This window comes from Molothrus aeneus, chromosome 2 (genome assembly GCF_037042795.1).
Source record: "Molothrus aeneus isolate 106 chromosome 2, BPBGC_Maene_1.0, whole genome shotgun sequence".
Taxonomy (NCBI): domain Eukaryota; kingdom Metazoa; phylum Chordata; class Aves; order Passeriformes; family Icteridae; genus Molothrus; species Molothrus aeneus.
Window position 1 is genome coordinate 78,533,597 of NC_089647.1, and position 22,978 is coordinate 78,556,574.

General features: G+C 36.5%; 1 protein-coding gene across 1 annotated transcript in view; it reads right to left on the reverse strand.

Moving 5' to 3' along the window:
- The window catches only part of NALCN (sodium leak channel, non-selective), a 227,383-nt gene that overhangs the window by 103,033 nt on the left and 101,372 nt on the right, over nucleotides 1-22,978 (reverse strand). The window contains exons 11-12 of the mRNA XM_066545152.1: nucleotides 7,813-7,944; nucleotides 1,663-1,830 (exon numbers count right to left, since the gene is read on the reverse strand). Of these exons, the coding sequence (XP_066401249.1) occupies nucleotides 1,663-1,830; nucleotides 7,813-7,944 (300 nt within the window). The remainder of the gene's footprint in view (nucleotides 1-1,662; nucleotides 1,831-7,812; nucleotides 7,945-22,978) is intronic.

Genomic DNA, 22,978 nt, shown 5'->3' on the forward strand with positions numbered 1-22,978 from the left:
CGTGTACCTTACATGACTGACTTCAAAGGTATTCTGCAACCTTCCAATCATTCACCTCCTAGGGGACTTGGATTGCAAAATACAACCCAAATCTTTCAGTGTAGCAGGTATTTCTGCTTGTAAAATGTATGTCTTTCATATATTTTGGAAAAAAAAAAATCACATCCTGAAATTATCTGTCATAAAAGCTAGCACTGTGTAACTAAAAAAACCAAAACATCACCACCAGCACTTCTCCACTAAACTAATTAAATCCATTAAAAAGAAAAGACTTATTATTTTATTACCAGCATCTGCCTACATTTTAATCATACTTTCAATCCCATGAGTTAGTGATGATGTCATCCATTTAGTCCAATATTCATAATTTATGCTGAAAATTCTTACAAAGAAACCACCAGTCATAAGCGGACTATGTCCTAATAAATATGAACCAATTATTAACTAAATTGCTGGCTGGTTTAACTGAGAGCTCCCAGCTATGCTCCCTGTGCTGTGCTCCTGACACATCATCCTTCCTTGCACCTTAGATGCATCATGCTGCATAGAGTAACAACATTCTACATATTTGGACAGCAAAATCAAAGCTCTAATGACTTAAAAGGCTTCAAATTATAGCAGGTGAAAACAAAATAGATTTTTTCATCCTGAAAGCTTTCTTGAGAAGGTTTGCAGAACCATTTAGAAAAAATACAGGATGACATTTGCAGAAATCTGAAAAGGCCTTTATGTTTCAACCCACACTTGGGGAGACTGCTTCCCCCATGCTGTATTCATGTTGACAATATGTGTCACTATAACATTTATTGACAGAACACTGTCTGATGATTTATTATTTTCCCCTTTTGAGTATTACTTATTCACTATGCCAACCCATTGCTGAATAATGGCCAGATATAAATCCTTTAATATTTATATTCTTAAAAAACCCCTTTCTTTAGTACTGTGGAACATAACTCATAATGAATCCCAGTGCTTTCTCCCAAAACTGGATCAACTCTAAGCACTTGAAGGAGGATGAATGGGGAATTGGTTGGTCTGGCTGACAGGAAGAATCAGTCAGAATAATAAGTCAGAATTAATCAATCTTTTTTTGTCTCCCTTTCCTGCTCTTCCCCCAAGTGAAAATGCAAGAAGAGCCTCACACTCCATCTAGATAGGGAATGGCTGGAGAGCTAAAAAAACCCAAGTCTAGGATGATTCTGAAGAAATTTTCTCAGAAGACTCACAGTAACTTATCTCAGCATGTGACTGCCACAGAGATGAAGACTTGGAGAAACAACAGCAAGTGAATTGATGCCGCAGGGAGAGCAGCCAGGAAAGTAGTGGTGGACACTATGGGAATGTGATGTTGTAAACAGCTGTGTAATAGGTCAAGGCTCAGTGAAGAACAATGAAGAAACAAACCAGGACTTACTGAACAGTTCAGCTCAGATAAGAAATGGGAGTTACTGATAACAGAAAGGACTTCTCAGCAAAGTTGGAAAGAATGCTATTTTTCTAAATCCACCCAATGAACATAGTTAAAAACAGAGATTTTTTTTATTTTAAAGTCGTTCTCAAAATGGGTCAATACTGTGAGGAAATTGAAATTTGTGAAATGTGGATGGGTAACATTTTAATTTGGTATATAGGGTAAAAAGTAAAAGTAGCTGATCATACCTGAAAATATGTAAATTGAGAGTGATAGAGGTCTGGATAAATATGGAGAGTGGTTCCAATTACAAGCAGCAACTCAAACTTGTGGAGAGATGAGCTGATGTATCCTGTGAAGCCCAAACACCAGATCTTCAGAAGAGCTTCTAAATCAAACAGAACTGTAAAAGCAACCTAGATGGATATATAAAATAAGAAAGATGCATTCAAAACACTGAGTTAAATGAGAAGTTTCTATGTCATGATGTCTATCAGGGCTTTGTATGGCAAAAATAAAGATCTTCATAATATTTAACAAAACCAACCATATTTTAAACAGAATAAACAATAATAGATTTCACTTCATAGAATTTTCTAGACTCAACACAGACAGGTGGATTTCATTATTTGGAAAGCATGAATTATTAAATCCATCCAGATGACCTTTCATTTTACATATATAAAAAAAGAAAATATGATGACATGACTTTTTCAAAATATGAAGCAACACATATGAGGTTTTTGAAGAATTTCAAGAGATCTAAGAAAGACACCAAAGTTTGAAAATTGCTACTTCAATTTTCTAAAACATCCATAGTAATACAACAACCAAAACAGGTAGAAAAGAGGTAATGGTTTTTAAACACCTAAAACAAATTTTAAAAGGAGAGGAAATTCAAAGTCAGTCCAGAATTAGTTAATTTTCATAATGATGTTAAAGAACTTGGACATGGTGGGAAGTTACAGGAGAAGAAATCTACTTGTAGGGAATGACTTTGGGATTCTTCCAGAGACCTTTCTTGAAATATTTGCAAAGCAAAATGCAAAATGTTCAGTTTGAAGAAAAGCATAGGTGTACATCTTCTAGATTTATTTTCTCTTACTTCTCTCATTACCAAAAATCCTGTTAGCTGGGCACACTTCCTCATCTGCCTTCTCATTTTACCACTGTATAGACTTTGAGATGCTCTCTTCCACACTTTCCAACAGCCAGGATATGCAATGGAAATGCATTTCCGTGACTCAGAAATATTCCTCTCTGACCCTTTACACACATTGAGGTTTAAAAGAGACACTAAAATAACACTAGCTTATATCTAATTGCCACTAATACTTTCAAAGTGTAGTAGAAATAAAGAAAATATAGCTTAAATCTCCTTTGAAGACAAGAATTATAAGTCTGTTAAAATGAGAGACTAATTGACTGTGGGGCATGAGGTCTACTGAATTTGGCAGGGGATAAAAGAGTTAGAGACTAAGATTTTAATCCTGACCCTGACAATGAAAATGTCGGGAATGCTGCCTTAAAAATTTAAACTCTGCAGTCCATCAAAAATATGTTTATCAACATGAAAGAGGGAGGTTGTGAGATAGCTAAATAAAATTTTACGTATTTTATGTGTACAGGACTGTCACCAGAAGGAGTGGATATGGAAATTAAACACTGAAGTTTATGACAGACAGTGTAGGGACACATTTATGCCTTTATCCTCAAATGGATCTTGCCAGTTTTACAGTCTGTGTTCTGGGATCTCAAAGAGCTCTAGGAGAGCAATAAGCCAGGTTTGGAGAGACTACTCCTTTACATGAAAATCTCTAAGACACCAGAAAAATGTTTTAGAAAAAACCCTTAAAAGTAAAGCTCACTTTTAATGACACAACATCTAACTGAGTCCTAAAAGAAGAAGGCCATTGAATTGGGCAAAATGGAACTGTGGTTAGAAAGCAGCTGGGATTCAACTCAGAGCAGGTGGAATAACAATGACATTTAAATACACACATACAAACTTCAGAGCACATAGGCTTCCTATTAGAACAAGACTAACAAATATGATGTTAAGTGTATTTTAATTTATTCTAAAAATGTGTGGGCAGGATTATTTGCATTTCACATACTTGTCAAATGAATTCAAACCACTGGCACTTAAAAATGTATCAAATGGTTTGTGTAACATCTGATTACATTTATACACCTGTCTTCCTGCTGACAGAGCTTGTATTTTTTTCCTTCCTTATAATTAATTACAGGAGAAGATTCAGAATATCTGACTAGAACTTTTTGTTAGGTGTGAAATGAAATACAATTTTATAGTTTTGTGGGGTTTGTTTAAAGCTGGAATAATTCCTTTCATTGCTGTAAAGAGAAGGCAAAAGCAAACTCAGAAGCCAGAGCAGAAAACATGGGTGTAACACATAAGCAGGTGCCAAGCAGTCACCCTCCACTATGTTGCCAATTCTGCTTTGGGGAGGACAAAGAGGAGCTAAGAGGAATGGGCCATTTCCTTTTTGGTCACCTGGAAGCTTCATCAACATTACCTTTTGCTAGTAGCCACTCAACACCTTTTTTTGGCAGAGGCAGAGCTCACTATCAGTCAGCATCCAACCACGACAGACTCATTTACTGCATCTTACTTGAAAGGTTATCAAGCTGCCAGGAAAGATAAGAATTCTTCCAAGAAGGATCAGTGGGATTAAGGGCACAGACCTCTAACACTTCCCTCACTACCAGATCTGACAGCATTCAATCCTTCCTTCATCCAGGTCAGGGCAAAGGCCACCCAAAGGCAGCAGTGCAAGGGGACAGGTTACAAAAGGAATCTAGGAGAAACTATAAAGGAGCACCTGGTTTTGAACTCATATTCAGACAGTATTTGTAGAAATTGTATGCAACTCAAATTAGACAGCTAGTATGTAACATGTTATAATGGAAGAAACATATAAAAACCAACATCCACCACTATTCTGTCTAGGTATTGAGCACCTAAAGTCAGCAGCCTCATTAAAAATTACCAAAGTGTGTTTGAAGCTCTACTCTTTCCAGGATACTGCACTGGGGTTTTGAGTCATCCTGTTTAAATTTCGATTAATCTGCAGGACTGGTGCATACCAGTTGAAATGCCTGTCAGAACCTCTTATTTACTACTGGGTATACAATATTATACAAACAATGGGATCTGGGTATAGATTAACTCCTTTTATCTTCTTGCTTAGCCTTTGCCTTCATGAGTTTGTTTTTCCTTTCCAACAATGAAAACAGGTTTCTTTTATTGGTATGGGGCATCTCAATAAATTAATTTAGATTTTCCCACTGACTTTAAGTGGATGAATTTCTGCAATTCTAGGCCACTACAATGTGTGATACACAGGATGGACCAAGTGAGATATTTCATTAGACATGTCTTCTCCTAAAGCCAGCAGCTTCCAAGACAACTTCTGGAAAACGTATCAGAAAGCCAGATATGCTTACTGTAGTCTATCTGGCTATTTCCTGTAGCAAAGTGAATCCTCACTGCTATTGGCAGCTCAAGTCAGCTCCCACTAAAGGGAAAGCTTTCTGTAGCCTACTCTAATGGAAAAGGCAGAGCAACAGCATTGCATCCTGCTCCAACTAGTCTTCACCAAGAAAACAAACACTGTGGAATAATCTGCATTGCCTGAGTATTCAGTTTCCTCAAGGCTCTTAAAAATATTTCTTTTGTGCATCCTTTGTGCTACAAAAACCAAGTTTCACAACAACCAAATAGGAAATGACACCAGCTTATTGATTTTTTCTCTCTCCCAGGATTTTTTATTCTGCTCTTCTGATACTTTGTTCCTCCTTCCATAACATACTAGGGTTTTGTTAGTTTGATTTTTATAGTGCCTCTAGTAAAAGCTTCACAGGATTAAAAAAATGAAAAATAAAACCAGGAAATCCAATAAATGGACATAAGAAATGCTTTACAAATAAAAAAAATCCCACCTTTCTCTATCTCAGAATACTTTGCCTCATATACTTGGAAATGTAAAAAGCCAAACAAATTATTTTTCTGACAACCTTTTCACTAAGAAATCAATTATCTAAGCTATGCAGAAAGAGAAAAATGTATTGTTAGAGAAAACTGTACATTGCTTATAGGAGAGACACAGACAGTCTACATTATGGACTCACCTTGAATAAACCCTGGCAAGTATTTCTACTGGAAAAAAAACCCTGAAAACTTTATACTTGAAATGTTGAAGAGATTGTTTCTAGCACTGATTAATAAAAGCATAATTATACTATATATTCAGAGCCAAAATAGAAATAGGACATGCAATGTTCCCTATTTTGAATATAAATAGAATTAATGCTTTTTTGTTAAGAATCCAGGCTCTACTTGCTGTATCCTGGGCACAAAGCAAAAATGCCTGCTGCGAAGAGTTCATGGCCTCAGGCTTTAATGTTGACTTAATTATTTGTTTCCAGCCACGGATATTGTACCAGATTTGCCTGTGTCAGAGTTAATTTTCCCCACCATAGTTTGCATGGTGCTATTTTGGATTTGTGCCCGACACAGTGTTGGTAACACAGGGATGTTTCAGCTGTTGCTGAGCAGTGCTCGCATGAAGTCAAGGCTTTCTCTGCCTCTCACCCCACCAGTGATCAGGTGGGGCGTGCACAAGGAGCTGGGAGGAGGGGACACAGCCAGGACAGATGATCCCAACTGAACACAAGGATATCCTATGCCACAGGGCATTGTGCCCGGCATATTAGGCTGGAGGAAGCAGAAGGAAGGAGGGGCATATTTAAAGTGATGCTGCTTGTCTTCCCAAGTTACTGTTATGGCTGATGGAGTCTGGCTTTCCTGGAGATGGTTTCGCTGTCTATGGGAAGTGGTGAATGAATCCCTTGCTTTGCTTTGCTTGTGTGTATGACTTTTGCTTTACCTATTAAACTGTTTTTTATCTCAACCCATGAGTTGTCTCACTTTTACTATGACCATTCTCTGCCCCATCCCACTGAGGCAGAGTGAACAAGAGGATGCACGGGGCTGAGCTGCTGGCTGGGGTTAAACTATGATGGAGATGAAAATGAGTTTCCCTCAGTTCTACTCTAAGATCTGTGGAGTGTTTTATGACAACCCAGCATTTGCTGGTTTTATTCCAATATCTTATTTTCAAGATAATAATTTTCATATTCATGTTGTTTTTCAAATAGTCTTAGAACCTGAGATAAAATAAAGACAATTCATTTCACAATTATTCTTGTAATTGTTGTCCGTGCCAACATTGACTCAATATTCATACAAAATCCAGCAATCCCCGGCATCATGAGAGACAATGAAGAATGATGCAGCACTGCTGTCTTTATAATTTGCACTTTTTTAAAGGTTTGTACTCTGGTGTGGTTTCTAACAGGTTTTTTTTGCTCTCATTTCTGTCCCAGAACTGGTGAACTCTCAGTTTCATACAATTTTAAGAGATCAAATACAAATTCTAAAGCTAAGATAAAAAATATATATCAATTCAATCTTCCTTAAAAAAGGAGATTCATAAAGCATTGTACTGTTATAAGGACTAAAGGGCTTAAAGCTGGGCATGTGAGTCTGAATATCAAAAATATTTAGACATAGAAAACTACACAACAACCAAAACCAGAGAAACAACCAAGAATATTCTGCTATCATTCACTCTAGTCTAAGAGTGACCCCTCTGGCTCCAAAGGACTGTGTAACTATTGAAGCCAGGGAAAGTGCAGTAAGCATGAAGAAGAAATGTGCCCAATCCAGGCAAGGTTCTAGGATCTCTAGTGCATGCGCTACAGTGAGATCCTTGATCAGCTAATGACTCAAGCAGGCTCCCTGTCAGAATGTCACTTGTAGCTAAACTTAACTGGTTCAGGAGCACTTAACAGACTCCTCCTTTGCAAAATTCATGACTGCATAAATGGGTATTTTGGTTGTGTGCTCTTGTGATTGCTGAAGCCAGACTACTTGTAACAGTATTTTGGTTATGCTAAGGGACCTTCTGGCAGCTAAGTATATAATCTTTATATAAATAAAGATTATTTAGGAAGAAGTTCTATATTATATTTTTAAATACAATGCTTTGTGATCTTTTTAAAGTTACATTCTTCTGAATGTTACACTCCTGCTAGAAAAAGATAGGAACTCAGCAGCCATGCATTGCCTGCAGATGTTACCCTTAAGCCTCAGCTCACTACCACTAACATTTTGTTTGAGGAAATTACCTTTCAAAAGGTTGTAAGATAGGGCTGTCAGCCACTGTCAGACAGAGGAAGTTGAAAAAGTGAGCAAAGTATTCTTGGAATGCTTGAGGGAATAAAAAAATACACACTAAAATGTTCTTGACAATCACATTTTTTACTTTAGCTTATCTTGAAAATTACCCAGATAGTCGTTTTACCATACCCACCTCAGCAAGGTAAAATTCATCATATTGTCTCTTGAAATTTTCTCCTTTATAGTAGTTGCTAGCAGCAACAATCACATCGACAGCAACCATACTTAGTATGAACATATGAAACACAGATGACCTCATCATTTTCTACAAAAGAAAAAATAAATGTTATCATCAAAAGGAGTCAAACCATGTGCATTTTAAAGTTATATTAGATTGTCAAAGCATAGTCAGTATAATAATATGTTATTCTAAAGCTTCTTTATATGATTTTCATGTTTTAAGCTTTAAAATATGTTTGAATATATTGCTTCAAATGGTTCACATGTGTAGGTTTTGAGATTTTTTGGTACTTTTTAATTTCTCTTTGCCAATTGACTTCTTACTGAAGGTTTATAATTTAATATGATATCCATTACTTTAGTATGTTCTAAAGCATAAAGAGCACATCTATCTAGTCATTTGGCCTTGTTCAATACTCCTGCATTATGATTTATTAATGTAAATCACAATGACTTATTGTTCAGGAAAAAGTTACAACAATGTCTATCTTATGCACTGCTTTTGCTCAAGAAACATGTTTTATGGGATTCACCTGATGTCAAACTAGTGCCTAAATGAATAAAACACATCTATATACAGTAGATATACACATCTGAGCCTATGAGCTATGAAGTACTCACAGATAATTCACATATCTGTGTACTTAATGCTTTGCGTCACTGCTGCTGCAGCCACACAGGAGAGAAGAGAGAAAGAGAGGCACAGAGCGGTGTCCAGGAGTTTACATCTGTGAGATGCTAAAACATCACTGATATGCAGAAGTTCAAAGAAGTAACTTCTAAGCACTCATCACAAAGACCATGAACTTATGATTTACCCTAAAAGCCTAACCACTTCCCGCACTGGGTCAGCCACAGTAAAAGCTAGAGTCAAACACAGAATGTACTGTTATTAAACATACTGTTCTGTTCAAAACAGAACGTACTGTTATTTTACATTAAAAAATGTAAAAAATATTTGAATGAATGGTGACTAATATTGATATTGTTTTACACATTTCCACAAATAATACAGTTCAGGTTTTCAATACGAGTAAGTTATGTACCCTTATGGTTCCTTGTGTTTGTGTGTAAGTTGTACCTACTGTGGAAAAGGCCATTTTTATTTGTTCCTAAGTTTATACATAGAAGTGCCTAACAAAATCTCAGGAATAAGAGAACTAAAAATTTAGAAGAACTCTGCCTCCTTTCCTCTTTTCCTTAAAAAGGTACTGGTTTATGTACACATAATCACATAATTATTTATGTTGGAAGGGACTTCTTGAGATCTAGTCTGGTGCTGCCTGCTTAAGCACAGTCAGCTAGAACAGGTATTCCAGAACTTTGTTCAGTTAGAGTTTGAGTATCTTGCAGGATGAAGGCTCTGCAACCCATCTGTGCAATCTGTTCCACTGACCACCTTCACAGTGGAAGAGTCTTTTGTTTTGTTCAGCTGTTCCTCATGGCTCCAGACTTTCTCCCAAAACTCAGGGGCTTGAGATTCCTGAAGGTCAGTCGTACCTATCAAGATGGGTGAAAAAGGCCTCAACCATTTCTATGCCACTGCCTTGCCTTGCAAGGTCTCCTAATTCTTTCAACAGCAGGCTCACATTTTTCTAGTTTTCCTTTTGCTTCTCTTATATGTAGAAGCCTTTCTTGTTGCCTTCCATGTCATGGCAGATTCAATCCTGTAACTCCACTCTCAGACAGGGTATTTGTAGTTCTCCTGGGCCACTTGGCCCTGATTCCATCTCTTGTATGCTTCCTTTTCAATTCTGAGTTTTGTCCAGAGCTACTGGTTCAATTATGTGGACCTCCTGTCTTGTTTGTTTGATTTCCTGCACTTGGAAGGAGACCATTTTTTAACTTGAAGGAGGAAGATCCTTGAAAATCAACCAATTCTTCCGGAACCTATAATATCTATGACTGTGTCCTATGGGATTCTTCTAAGCAGACACCTGAACATGAAAAATCTGAACACCAGGGTTGTGGTCCTATCTTTTGGCCTTGTTCCTTCTTTGAAGGTTCCTGAACTCCACATTCTCATGGTCATTGCAAAAAAGACTGCTCCTGAATTTCACAACCTGACCAATTTCTCCTTCCTGGCTAGTATGATAAGCCTCCAGAACACCTGATCTCATCAGTACACATTTTAGGAAGTTACCACCCCTGCAATGCAGAAAGCTGGACTGTTTTCTGCTGTATTGTCCTTCTAGCAGAGTAGTTACACTGCCCCAGGAGAACTGAGGCTTGTGAATGTGAAACTCATAGAATCATGGAACAGTTTAGGTTGAAAGGAATCTCAAAGATCGTCTACTTCAGAAGGATGCAAAATTTAAGAAACACACATCTTTACATTCATAAGATATATTAACACATTAGGATATTCATATATAGAGTTGTAAAACACTGTCTCAGTCTTTAATGAGCTGAGATTGTTATATTCATGAATAGTCAGCATTAACATTTTATGTGAAATCCTGCCTGAAACCCAGTCTTAACCCAGCTACTCTTATACAGGATTGTTGTGTGCTTCTTTTTTGAAGAAACTAGAACATAATTTAGGATGTATGGGAGGCTGCAAGGACTAGTACTTGTTCAGCTTTTAGCAAAGCCTTGTGCCTGTCTATTGATGAATTCATCCCCTCTTGAATTCCACTGGAGTTTAAGATAGCTTGTTTAAAAAGCTGAATGGAGACTAAGCACATATTTACAAGCATACAAACTGATAGAATTGCCTCTTGTCTCTTAATATCTCAATTTTTTGTGTGAATTACAGATAGCATTGCAGACAGAAGCAAAACCTTTCTTATACAAGCTGGCTTCCTTTTGACCCTAGTGACATAAAATGGTTGTATTTTCTATTCTAGAAAGGGAGGTTCAGGAGAGAAGCTTTACATTTAGAAATTTACAGAACAAGCAGAGGTTAATAATACCTAAAGCACAGGTAAGTCACCAAAATAGTGGCTAAATAAGGTCTTGCTTTTATTTTTAATCCACAAGGCAAGCTATAAGAATACAATAATGAAAGGTAGGGCTGCTGGCATCAATCATGCATTTTTTTTCAGTGATATGATTCAAAACAGGTGTCATTCTACCCTTTACATTTCCATTTCACACAAATTCTAACCAGATAGTTAGTCTCTCCGCATATTTTACACTGTATTTTTAATGGTGTCAAAATTTCCATCATAATAATGAAGTATTCTGTCTCAATTGTGAAAGTACTTGCTAAAAGAAACTAGCAAGTGAGGCTGCAAAAGCCACTTTTATCTCCCTTCACAGGGAAGCAAAATGGTAATACAGGAAAAATAAAAATGCATAAATTGTCTTCATATGCATGTACATACACGCACACTTTGTGATCTTCCATGTCCTCAAGTGACATAGCCACATGTGCTTTAAAAATTCCAGGGATGGTGACTCCACCACTTCCCTGAGCAGTCTATTCCAATGTTTGACAGCCCTTTCCATTAAGAAATTTCTTCTAATAGCTAATGTAAACCTCCCATGGTGCAACTTGAAGTCATTTCCTTTCATCCTGTCACTTGTAACATGGAGAAAAGACTGACCACCACCTTACTAAAATCTCATTACATATAGTTATAGAGAGGAATAAGGTCCTCCCTGAGCCTCCTGTTTTCCAGGCTGAACATCCTCAGCTCCCTCCCTCCTCATAGGACTTGTGCTCCAGCCCATTCACCAGGGTTCTTGCCCTTCTCTGGACTCTCTGCAGCACCTTTTATTTTTCAGTAAGATTCAATAAAGCTTGTTGTCAAGGTTGCCTTCCCAATTAAACAGAAAGTAAACTATTTAGGTAATAGGAAGTATTACACTGGCATAAGATGATTCAACATTAAGATAATAAGGAAGGAGGCTCAGACAGGACTCAAGCCAGGCACAGGCAATGTAAAGGCAGGAACAGCTGGCTGAGGCAACAAATTAAGAGATAGCTGTGGTGAGGAACAATAAAAGCACCTAGGTGCTTGCAGAGAGACAGAGAGCACACAGAGCCAGCAAGGTGAAGGCATCTGAACAAATACCTCCACCACACACAGAGCAAGAATGCTATGCTGAGGAGATTAAAAAAAAAAAAAAAATCATTATTTTTAAATCCCAGGACAAGCCAGTTCATAGGGGCCAGATTGGTATCTGTGTTTCTTGTTTTTTTCCTACGTCATGTCAGACTCTAGCTGCTCACTTGTCACGAATGCTGTGCACGATAAGCAGCTTTCCTGCTGGCATCTCACACAGCTTGCTGCATCTTTAGGAGATCAATCACAGTGCTCTAACCCACACACCTACCGTGCCCAGCTTTCCCCCTACTCTAATCTGCCTTAGTTTGTTCTTTCTACATCACAGAATTTTAATTTGTGTTTGCACCCTTAAAACACTTCAGATACACCTCTGCTGCTATGTTCGACCATGAGAATCCACTGTCTCTTTATGTATTTCTGTATTTGGAATGAGGCCTAAATAAAAGCTGAATTTAGTCCACAGCTCTTGCCCAAGCCTTGAAAGTCATTCTGGATCATCAGATCAGCAGTGTATCATTTGGATTACAGCCCTTTTCAGAGCACACAGGCATGGAAAATTCTCCATGCAAACTTGAAAGAGAAGACATAATGCCAATTTTTGTTCTTGTTTAATTTACTGACCTTTTTTTAGCCCTTCGATGTGTGTTTCTTAAGCAGTGTAGGAATGAGATGAAAGAAATGTTCTGATGTTGCTGTCAGCCAGATACATGGTAAATTGTATCTAATATTAAACTGGATGTAAGATTAGCTGTGTTGAAGAAGTCTCAAGTGAAATGCCCTGCTGCTGTCATCAATCAACTACAACAGTGATGAATTTCTTACATTTACTATGAATTACCTATAATGCTGGCATCTGACTTCATGCAGGATGCTAATTCTCAGTGTCCAGGACACTGAAGAACCTGTATGGCACAGTGCTTTAGAGATGCAGTGGCTATAAAAACCAGTACATAACAAACTTTGTTAATCATCCAAATTCTTTCATTGTTTGGAAATACGCAAAGGAGCTATGGATTTGTTTGTGCTCAGATGGGAATTTCATGAATGCAAAAACCACTTCTAAAATACTACTCATTTATTTAACACTAGGGACATGCTTGGTGCAGCTGAGGAACTCTGAATGAAAAACTGTATTAAATATCCTGGATTCACCCAAAAAAATCAAGTAATGACACTGCAATTGCTGACAGGTAGAGACTACCTGGCTCACTTAGTCTTACAGAGCATTACAATGCGTGGCCTAAAGCAGTCTTTTGTCACTCCAGTAGTATCAGAATGGGGTACATTGCTTTAATATTCCTCCCACGCTCCTGCATGGCAGAGGAAGGATGAGTGACATAAATTTGCCTTTGCCAGCTCACTGCCCTGGAGAACATCCACAGCAGCTGCCACTTTGTACAGCCAGGACCACAGATGCTGGCTCAGGAAAGCAGTGGTCCATGTGAAATGCAGTCACTAAGCAAACTGGAATATTGAATATAAAACTACCTTTTCCTAATGCTAGATTCCTTTTGGGGGCTTGATATGTACATCAGGTCAGGTCTCTGTATCACCATCCTTCATATAGCAATTTTTTTTCACGTCCACAGTAGATCTTACTAAGCAAGACGATAAATGTTGCAAACTTGTATGGTATGACAGACTTAATAATGAAAGAACCCATGGGCCCTGATATTACTAACTGAAAACTGACCCAGCTGATAATGTTTAATATCATCATGTGAAACCTTGAAAGAGGTGTCTTCAAAGAACTCAATGGTTTCAGTTTAGACCTACAGAAATTTAGACTTCATCTGATAATACTAACAGCAGTGGTGATCTAAGAAAATAAAAAACCCTGACAAATAGTCTTGAAGAAAAAAAAAATTACCTAAAAAGCCATCAAACTTATTAGTACTGAGCAAGACATGATGAGGATCTGATATGCAGAAAAGCTTTGCTTATTTTGGCTATTTAGTGTTTGAAAAGCTTTGACTGCATAATTGTCAAACTAGCAGGGTAGCTCTTGAAAGTACCAAACCAATTAATGAACAGTGTAAACATCATTTAACTAAAAGGCTTTGATAATCACTATATGGGTAAGCTTTTTTTCAGATTTTGATACTCTTGAATTGTGCATTCATCAATGGTAAAAACACAATTGTATCTGTATTTCTTTATATTTTAGATATACTTTAATACTTCATAAACCAATAGTATCTCCTCCTCTGTATTATAATGGAATAGCTCTGGCAAGCTTCTTACTCCCTTTTAGCCTTCATTGGTTTTTGCTATTTGCACAAGGAAGCTAGATTCTGCTAAAAAATTCCAGCCAAGCTTCCAGCTATACCTGTTTAAAGACCTTGTACTGGCTACATGATCACTGTGGTTAAGTTTACACCTATAATTTTAATAGTGCTGTATGTATCCTGTACTCCTGTCTATACACACCTACTGGAAGACCATACTTTCTGGTACTTAGAATAGACTTTGATTCTTTAAAGCTTACATTTGTGCTAATCCAGCCTTATTTACTTATGGGCCTGTTGGAGCCTAGATCCTATCACTGCAGTGGCATGAAGGCAAATGCAAGTCCCAGCTTATTTCCATGCACAGAATCACCGTGATGTGTGGAGATGCTTTCTGGAACAGAACTGCCAAGCTTATGGTACCCATTCACTTCATAAAGCCCAGTTAGCTGGAGTCATGTGGGCATCACAGAATACAGAAAACTTGCTCAGAAGAGCTAACAAAGCATGACTCAAGTTCATTATAGCAGCTTGGAAAACACTAGGTCAAATAATAGCAAAATGAAAGTATTACAAGTCAATTCTCATTCTTTCTAGACATTTCAGAGGTTGGCCCATGACTCCTAAATACATATAAAGGTATTATGGATTTTATAGAGCAGAGTCAGTTTAAGGTGTATGCAAAGAATTTATACCACTAAGAAAAGAACATGATTGCCAGTCATTCTTGATTAAATGTTGAAATCAGGACACATCAAAAGCTTCAGAAATAATGTAGAAGACTAGAAATAGCAAAATCCCCTTGACTTTAGGACTCTATGACACAAGATTTCTAAGAGTCACTAAGCAAAGATTCAATCCTGGCCTAAAGAAAAGGGCAAGCTTTTTTGTCCTATACATGTTTAGTATACTTATGGTGTTTATTTAGTCTTTTTTTTTTTGCAAAGTGCTTGAAGATACCTTGAATATGAAAGAAGCTTTAGAAAATCACATTCTATACACTGCTAATCACATATAATTCATAGCGTGAATAGGATAAATTTGATTTTCATCTTGTTGGTTAATGGCCATCTGAGCAAGTACAAAATTGTGAAATTGCAGAAAATTTTCTCTTTTGTTTTCAGGACATTGTAGAGCATTTTACAAGCTAAGTAACTAATTTTCTATAAACCATTTTGCTTTCAACTTACTTTATGACTGCCTGACAAAGATATGCTTGTGAGGAGAATTTAGCAATTATTCCCATGCTCTGCAATCTGAACATTTTGGAAAATTATTAAGCATTAACCAGAAATGTTATGGGAACAAGTTTTTTAAAACCTTATATTGATGCAGTTATATATCAGTGTGGGACATTAAAAAACCTTGTAAATCTGAGAAAACATCTACTGTATTTGAGAGGAACTTCAATGCAGGGATGAATTCAAATAATGCAACCTCATTAAGTAACAAGGTGAAGGATGAGTTTAAAAGATGCTGGAAGAAGTTGCTTTTAGATACTGCAAAGGAAATAAGTCAGAAGCCACAACTCAGAAGTTTGGTGATGTCAAGGGGGCAGTCTTGGCTTTACAGTACAGACCAATTGTCCCAGTGCTATGAGAGCAGGGTGGTTCTTCAGCAATTTTGTCTACAGACTTGCTTTAACATTTTTATGATGTAGAGAAGAGGTTCTTAGTGTAGTGATGTAGTAGAGATGAAATGTAAAGACCCTTTAAGATCCACAGTCCAATGAAAAATCTGCTTAGAAACTCTATGTTACTGTCAGATCACCTTAGCACAGAGAACCTTTGTTATCAGCTGCAGGAAATAATTTAGGTGGTATGGTGATAGTCAAGGAAGGGAAATGGTCCCCAAAACACAAATATCGTAACTCTTGCAGTTTTAGAATATGCATTTGGAAACTTTTCTATAAATGTTTTCTGGCTGCAGCAGAGTTGACACTGGCCTGGCAGAAAGAGCACTATAGACAGTGAACTGTCCTGGCTAATAAAATATTCTACAAATTCACTTTGCTGTGCTTCTCTTTCTACCTTCTACTGCATCTGATTAGGGTACAAAGCTCAAGGTAGCCACTGTATCTGTGTTTTCACAGGGTCTCCTACCATGCAGCCTCAAAACAAGCTGGAAATGGGTGACTACTGAATAATGATAATGTTTCAAGACATGCAAATATGTTCTCCAATCAGTAAGCATAAGATTCTATGCTACCACAATAAGGTTGTAAGGCAACAAATGTAATTTTCAGATGTCATGGCATAGCTAAAATCATAAAGAAATCAGAAGTAGTTAAGATCTTCCAATAATCTAAATGTCTTTGTAATATTTGAAAATACAGGTGAGTCATTAATTTGCCATATTTACACAGACTCTCCTGCCTTTTAGCATAGCTAATTTTGATTTGAAAATTAAAAGCTACTTTAAAAAAGGCAAACTGAATTCTGATCAAAGGAACAAAGTAAAGCCAATAAGACAGCAAGAATGAGAAAATACACACTTAGGAAGTAAACAAATGGAAATAATGATAGAAAGCCTAATGAAGAGAAATGAAAAACTCTTATCTTAGACTTTTTTAAGTAACCAAGCCTTTAAGGCTAAAGTTTCTGTGAGAAATTAGATACTTTTTTCCCCCTTACATCCCAGATTTGAAAGCCAAATTTCTATTTCTGCTGTAGGACTAAAGAATGTGTTGCATATGCCTCTTTCAGACTAGCTGCATCCTGTTAATTCACATCCTGCAACAACAGAATAAAGCAGTAGCATAGATACATTTCTGTACGCCTCTTAGAACAGCAGCCACTTTTCTCCTCCCACAAACTTCTAACAGAACAGTCAAAAAGAAAGTGGTGACTCTTCTGCCCTAAAAATACATGAAATAATGGCTTCTTTGAAATGAAACGACCCTCCTCCCCACCAATTTATAAATCAGCTAACACAGTATGTCATTTTCTTTTGCAAGAAGAGAGAGAGGAAGCAAGCAGCCTTTCAGCAACAGCAATCTGACTTAGAGAAATTGAGAGCAGCTGCTGCAACATAAAAGAAATCTAAAAATACTACTTAAATTGTTCACGATAACAACAATGCATAAAAATTGTTACCTACCTGTAAGATTTTTAGAACTGTTAATAAGTATATCATCACCTCAGCAGTAATTTTCTCTAAAGCTACATAGTATGAAATGCAAAACATAACCCAAATAATATGAAGTTTTATTCTTTTTTCCTAAATATAGCAATACAGATCAATTCAGAAAATATGAGTAAAAATAATTAGTGTCTAAAATGTGCAATCAAATAGGCCAAATTAATTTTTGTTTTATATCTAGTGACTTCATCAAAGCTGTAGGGTGGACATCCACTCTCTACTTTACAAAGGTGTGATTAATCACACCCCTGTCCTATGGGGATTAATATGCTCCCTAGTCCCAGAGTATTTGCAAAGAGAAAGAGCAAAAGTTCTTTTCTTCTGACAATAAAAAAAACTGAACTAGTTTAAAATCACAACTCTAAATGCATTTAACTTTAGTGCATTTTATATGTATTAAAAGCCATTTAACCTTGATGCATTTTATGTGTTAACTTTAATGCATTTAACCTGTTTGGGTGACCACTGACTGAAACAGGCTGCTCAGAGAGGTTGTGGAATCTCCCTCACTGGAGATATTCAAGAATCCTCTGGATGCAATCCTGTGCAATGTGCTCTAGTGTGATTCTGCTTAAGCAGGGATTTGGACCACAAGTCCCACTGTGGTGCCTTCCAACCTTAGCCAGTCTGTGAACCTCAGGTACAGGAAGAGGTAATAGACACATTCCCAACTCCTCACATTATGGATAACAACCACATAAATGCATAATTATATAAAAAATATATGTATGCACATATATACATTTATATAAATAGACACTTTTAGGGCAGGCCAAATTTATAGCCAATTGCTGATGCTGTCCTGAGTCAATCACCTAATAATGGATGCACTTGACATTTTTTATCTGTATTTTCTAATTTCTTCTCTGAAAACTCCAGCTGATTCACTATCTGCATTATAACATTATCTATGTTTACATACTGTTGCTGAATCCTCTAGATATAATATTCTATTTTATGCATGTCAACAATGCTAACATTTCCCATGTTTTCATATTTATATTTTGAAAATATGTTGACTACAAAAGAAAAATAAAAGAAGTAATCATGTTTGGCTTACTCTGCAGCAAAATAGCTCCATCTCTAATACTAAATCTATTTGCTACTATTTAGAAGCTGTGCCATTTATGAGCTGTGATACATGATATATTTCTCACTCCTTCAGATGCACACTAAACATAATTTTGACATGTAATTGATTATTACAGGGGCTTCAACTTTTCCCTGGATTTCAGGGAGGGTGAGTGGTGCTGGAAAGAATCTGGACCCTATCTGTGCTGTAATTTTTTTCAATGCCTTCAAAATTTCTGTAACTTTTATATTTTAGATCTCTAGGAACTTCACTTCCAACAAATTTCAATTAACACTTGTTCCTTGAATTATATGCCTTTGAAGATTTCACCTGGAAGGCATCCCTGAAATTGCTTCAATAGACTACTTACTCTTTCACTTACATATCAATTCAAGAATCATGTCTCTGAAATGTCATTTATTAACCAGGTGTGAATCAGCCATTTTTACTGCCTCTGTTTCCTTTGGCCTTTTATTTCTCAATTAATTAGAATAATTTTTATTTTTATGTTATTGCAGTACTGTAGATTTACTAGCTGTTTTATAAATGTGAAGGAAAAGGTTGCTGTTATTATAATGATTAACTCATGAGCTGAAAGAGCAGAAGACCATAATGTAAGCATTGCACCTCATTCTTCAATTAGTACTTAGGATCATTGTGAAATCCTTCAGAATTCTTTATATTATTTTTAGGAAATTACCCGTGTACCAAGACAGGTGCAGCCATGTTGGAGAGTGGTGAAATACACTACCTGCCCTTCCCTTTTTTGTCCCCTCACAGTTTAAACCACATGGTCAGGAATTCAGTGCAGAATCTGTTTCAGAGTGGCCTCGTGGCTGTGCCAGCTCCAATGAATGAGCTGCTCATATCAGAGTTGGTACCTCCTGACTCTGCAGATGCTCTGCAGGGGACAAGGCTCAGTGCTGGCCACATGTGCTGTAACCCAGCTCTCACAACAGGGTTCATCTCATGGATGACTTACGTGGGTGCTCTGCTGATAGTGTAAAGTGACAGGAGGCAGGAGAGAGCTTACAGAACTCAAAATGTGTTGGATGACTGAAAATGTAAAACCTGCTGTTAGGAAGACTTTAAAGCATATCTTTTCTTTTGGCCTCATGAAAAAACAACATAGAGAGCATTTCATGATAAGTAGAGATTGAATTTCTATTTGCCTGCAACCTCTTGTACAATGATGAAGCACTATTTTAAATTCCCAACTACTGAGAAAGCACTAACTGCAACAATTTAACAGAAAAGAACAAGAAAAGAAAAGAAAGAGAGATGGGAAACAATTTTCTTTATTTTGAGGAAGTGACGGTGAAACAAAATTAAATTCAAATTCTGAAAGGAAGCTTTTGCTTTTCTGACATGGAAACAGTAAAAATATGTCCATGTAAACTGCTTTTCTAACTTCAAAACATACATGTGGAAGCATCTAGTTCTGTCGTTGGACAACCTGCTATCAGCGTTTCCATACAGCATGAGAACCTGGAAAATGAGATTCTAAAAACGCAATTATTCATGGAAGGAAACAAATTTTTCAGTGCATTTTCTTCCTGCTATCATTGAAAGCACACTAAGATAAAACTTTCCTTCATGGAAAAGTTTTATATACAGCTAGACCTCCTTATATTCTCTTGGTACTTATTCCAGCTTTTTATCTTAGTACAATGATTATTATAACAGGTGTGCTTCGAAATTCTTTGGATGGCTGAGCTAAATTTCAGTGCTTTTTCACAGCTTTGGTATTGTTGAGCTGTTTAAAACTTAGAGAAGTACTTGATCAGCATTAAAAAAATTAGAATACTTCAGCTTTTCATAACTTCCCTTCTGAACTAAAAACTGCCAAATGTGTGCTTTAGGCAATTAAGACAACTCTGTGCAGAATTAATGAAAATATTTTCCTGGGTCAGACTGGCCATTTGTATCTACCATTGGTTTCTGCAATTAAGGAATTAAGACAACTCCAATTAACCAGGAATTAATGAAAATATTTTCCTGGGTCATACGGGTCATTTGTATTGATTATTGGTTTCTGATTGCAATGCCTTGCTTCACAGAGTACATTAATCTTCTTAGTTACTGGATGTACTGCATTTGTCTTGGGAACATGGTGTACAGTGTAGTTCAGACTGTCAACTTCTACCTCCTTTGGAAGCCTATATAAATAAATATCAAACATTCTAATAGAATTTCCACCTTTTGATTAGAACAGTTTTTCCTTGCATTTTCCTTGCATAATTTAATTAGCACACTCTCGAACTCGTGATTTACATATAAAAAGCAGAGATGACTTTGAAATAAATCAAATGCTCCATTAAAGAAGTGATCAGATGAATAATTAGAAGCAAAAAAAAATTTTTTTGCACTTAGGCTCAAAACCTACTTTCTAGTAAAGTGGCTTCCAATCAAACAAAATTTAACAAACAGAGAAGAACCATAGAAGTATTTCTCCCTACCTGAAATAGCACTGGAAACTGTGCACAATTTAGGCTCTATTTCCTTGGGCAAGGGGATAGCAGAGCTAATCAGAGATTTTGATTGCCATTAATTCAGAGGGCAAGGGGCAGTGATTTGCTTTATACTTCCTTTTTTCTTGCAAAGCATCTGGTCTCCAGCTTCATCTGCCAGACTACCTTTACTGCAGCCAAGCTGGGATATCCCTTTTTCCTTCAGTAAGGTAAAACCAGTGGTTAGACCTGTCTAACCAAAAGGATCTGGAAAGACTACGCAGTTTAACGTGGCTTGGATGAAACACAGTAGCATCCCAGAATGAAAACACATTTATTGCTTTTAACTGCTTCCATCTCACAGGTAGTAGCGGAAAAAACTATTTACCCACTTGCCAAAAAAGTCATTATGGTAAGGCTGGATTTGGACTGGACCACATAGGAACTGTGTCTTGTAAATCTCCTGGAGATCCTAGAGTTATAGGACAAAGGAGACTGTAACATTCTGGTTATATTCTAGAAACATTCACACAACTTCCAATGTTTTGTTTTGTTGTTTTGGTTTTTTTTTTTTTTTTTACAAATAAGATTAAGAAAAGTTCAAAATTTACATGGAATATAAAAAGAAATAAGCATAATGTGTAGTGTTCATAACTATGGTCATACTTAGAGCATAAAACCAAGCATGTCCTACAAAAGATAAACTAACAGATGCACCAAATGCAGGTCTTCTTTCAAAGGCTGGGAGATTGTGTGTAGAGGGGTACAAGGCAATTTTCAGACTTCTTTCACCATTTCAGCTTCACAGAGCTGTGTTAACTTCTGCTCATCTATAACCAGCAAACTAAAGAGCAGTTCAGTTGCATGTAGTGCTGATTTGTAACACAGAAAGCTTTAACACTACCTAGAAAAGAGCTGCTTCACTGAATGCTACTAGAGATGATTGGGATTACACAAAATAAAATAGGATTGATCAAGCAGTAAAAACATTAGAGACACATAAGGTAATGTGTGATTTTGGATGAAAATTATAAATTCTGGGGCATGCCCTCAATACTGAGAAGAGACATGGATAGAGGTTGATTAATAAGGGAGAGTAAAGAAAAGACATAATTTTCCTTTCCTACAAATTCCTGAACTCTTAAAAAACCCAAAACCTCTTCTCCCTATAACCCACCCTTTAAAAAATTATTCCCACATGTCCCCTAATGAATTTTGCCTTCAGAAATACTTTCTTGATGTGAAAGCGTAGGGGCAGGGATTTAAGACCTGTTCACAGCAGGGAAGGACATAAAAGCAGAATAACAGCAAAGGAGGAAAAATGAAAAACAGGTTTAATACCATGGTGAACTTACTAAGAGTGTTTGACAGAAATGTGGGGGGATCTTGTAGGGAAATTGCTGTTCATGAGCTGTGAAACTCATTCTACAAAAAGGATTTGTATGGGCCTCACTTCTAGCTCCTCTTCTTCAGCTAGTGAGTGCATTGTCTGCCTGAAAACATAGAACATTAATTCAGGCTAAGAATTAATAAGAAAGAAAATTAAATAAAAGAAGAAGGCAGGTTAAAAGTTTGCCATCAGCACACACACAGCTGTTTTTAAAAGTTTAATTAATAAAAATTCTATAATTGTGATTTGATTTTGCTATATGCTAAATCAAAATGAAGCAGCTAATTAGTAAACTAAATCTCATCTGGTCTGTATGGAAGAGTTTCTATTGAAGTGAACTTCAAAGGATTTCTTTAAAAATATGAGCATCAAACATTTTTTTGAACAACAAAGGAATATCCTTTGATAGAAAAAATGCTGTTGTCCTATATTTGTAACATGTAATTCTTATTTGATAATTCTCAATGGAATTCTAAGGTATCTCATAATACTTTAGAAAAGTAGAAGTATACTCTAATTAAATGATAAAACAAACTAATAACATGTCTGACAATATTGGTGCAAGTTCTGCAAATTTAAATGTTTTCTTATTTGAAAATCATTCAGCCTATTTTATATTATTTTATATTTTTCCAAAGAAGACCTATAGCACTTTTAAAAATTGTCACATTAATATATATCATTTATAGTCATTCCAGAAAAATGGGAAAATAAAGAAATTCCAGATTTTTTTAAAGTGATAGATTGATATAACTTTTTGACTATGTCAAGTATGAAGAAATTTGTCCTTTTTGAAAACCATCTCTTCAATTATGGAACTGA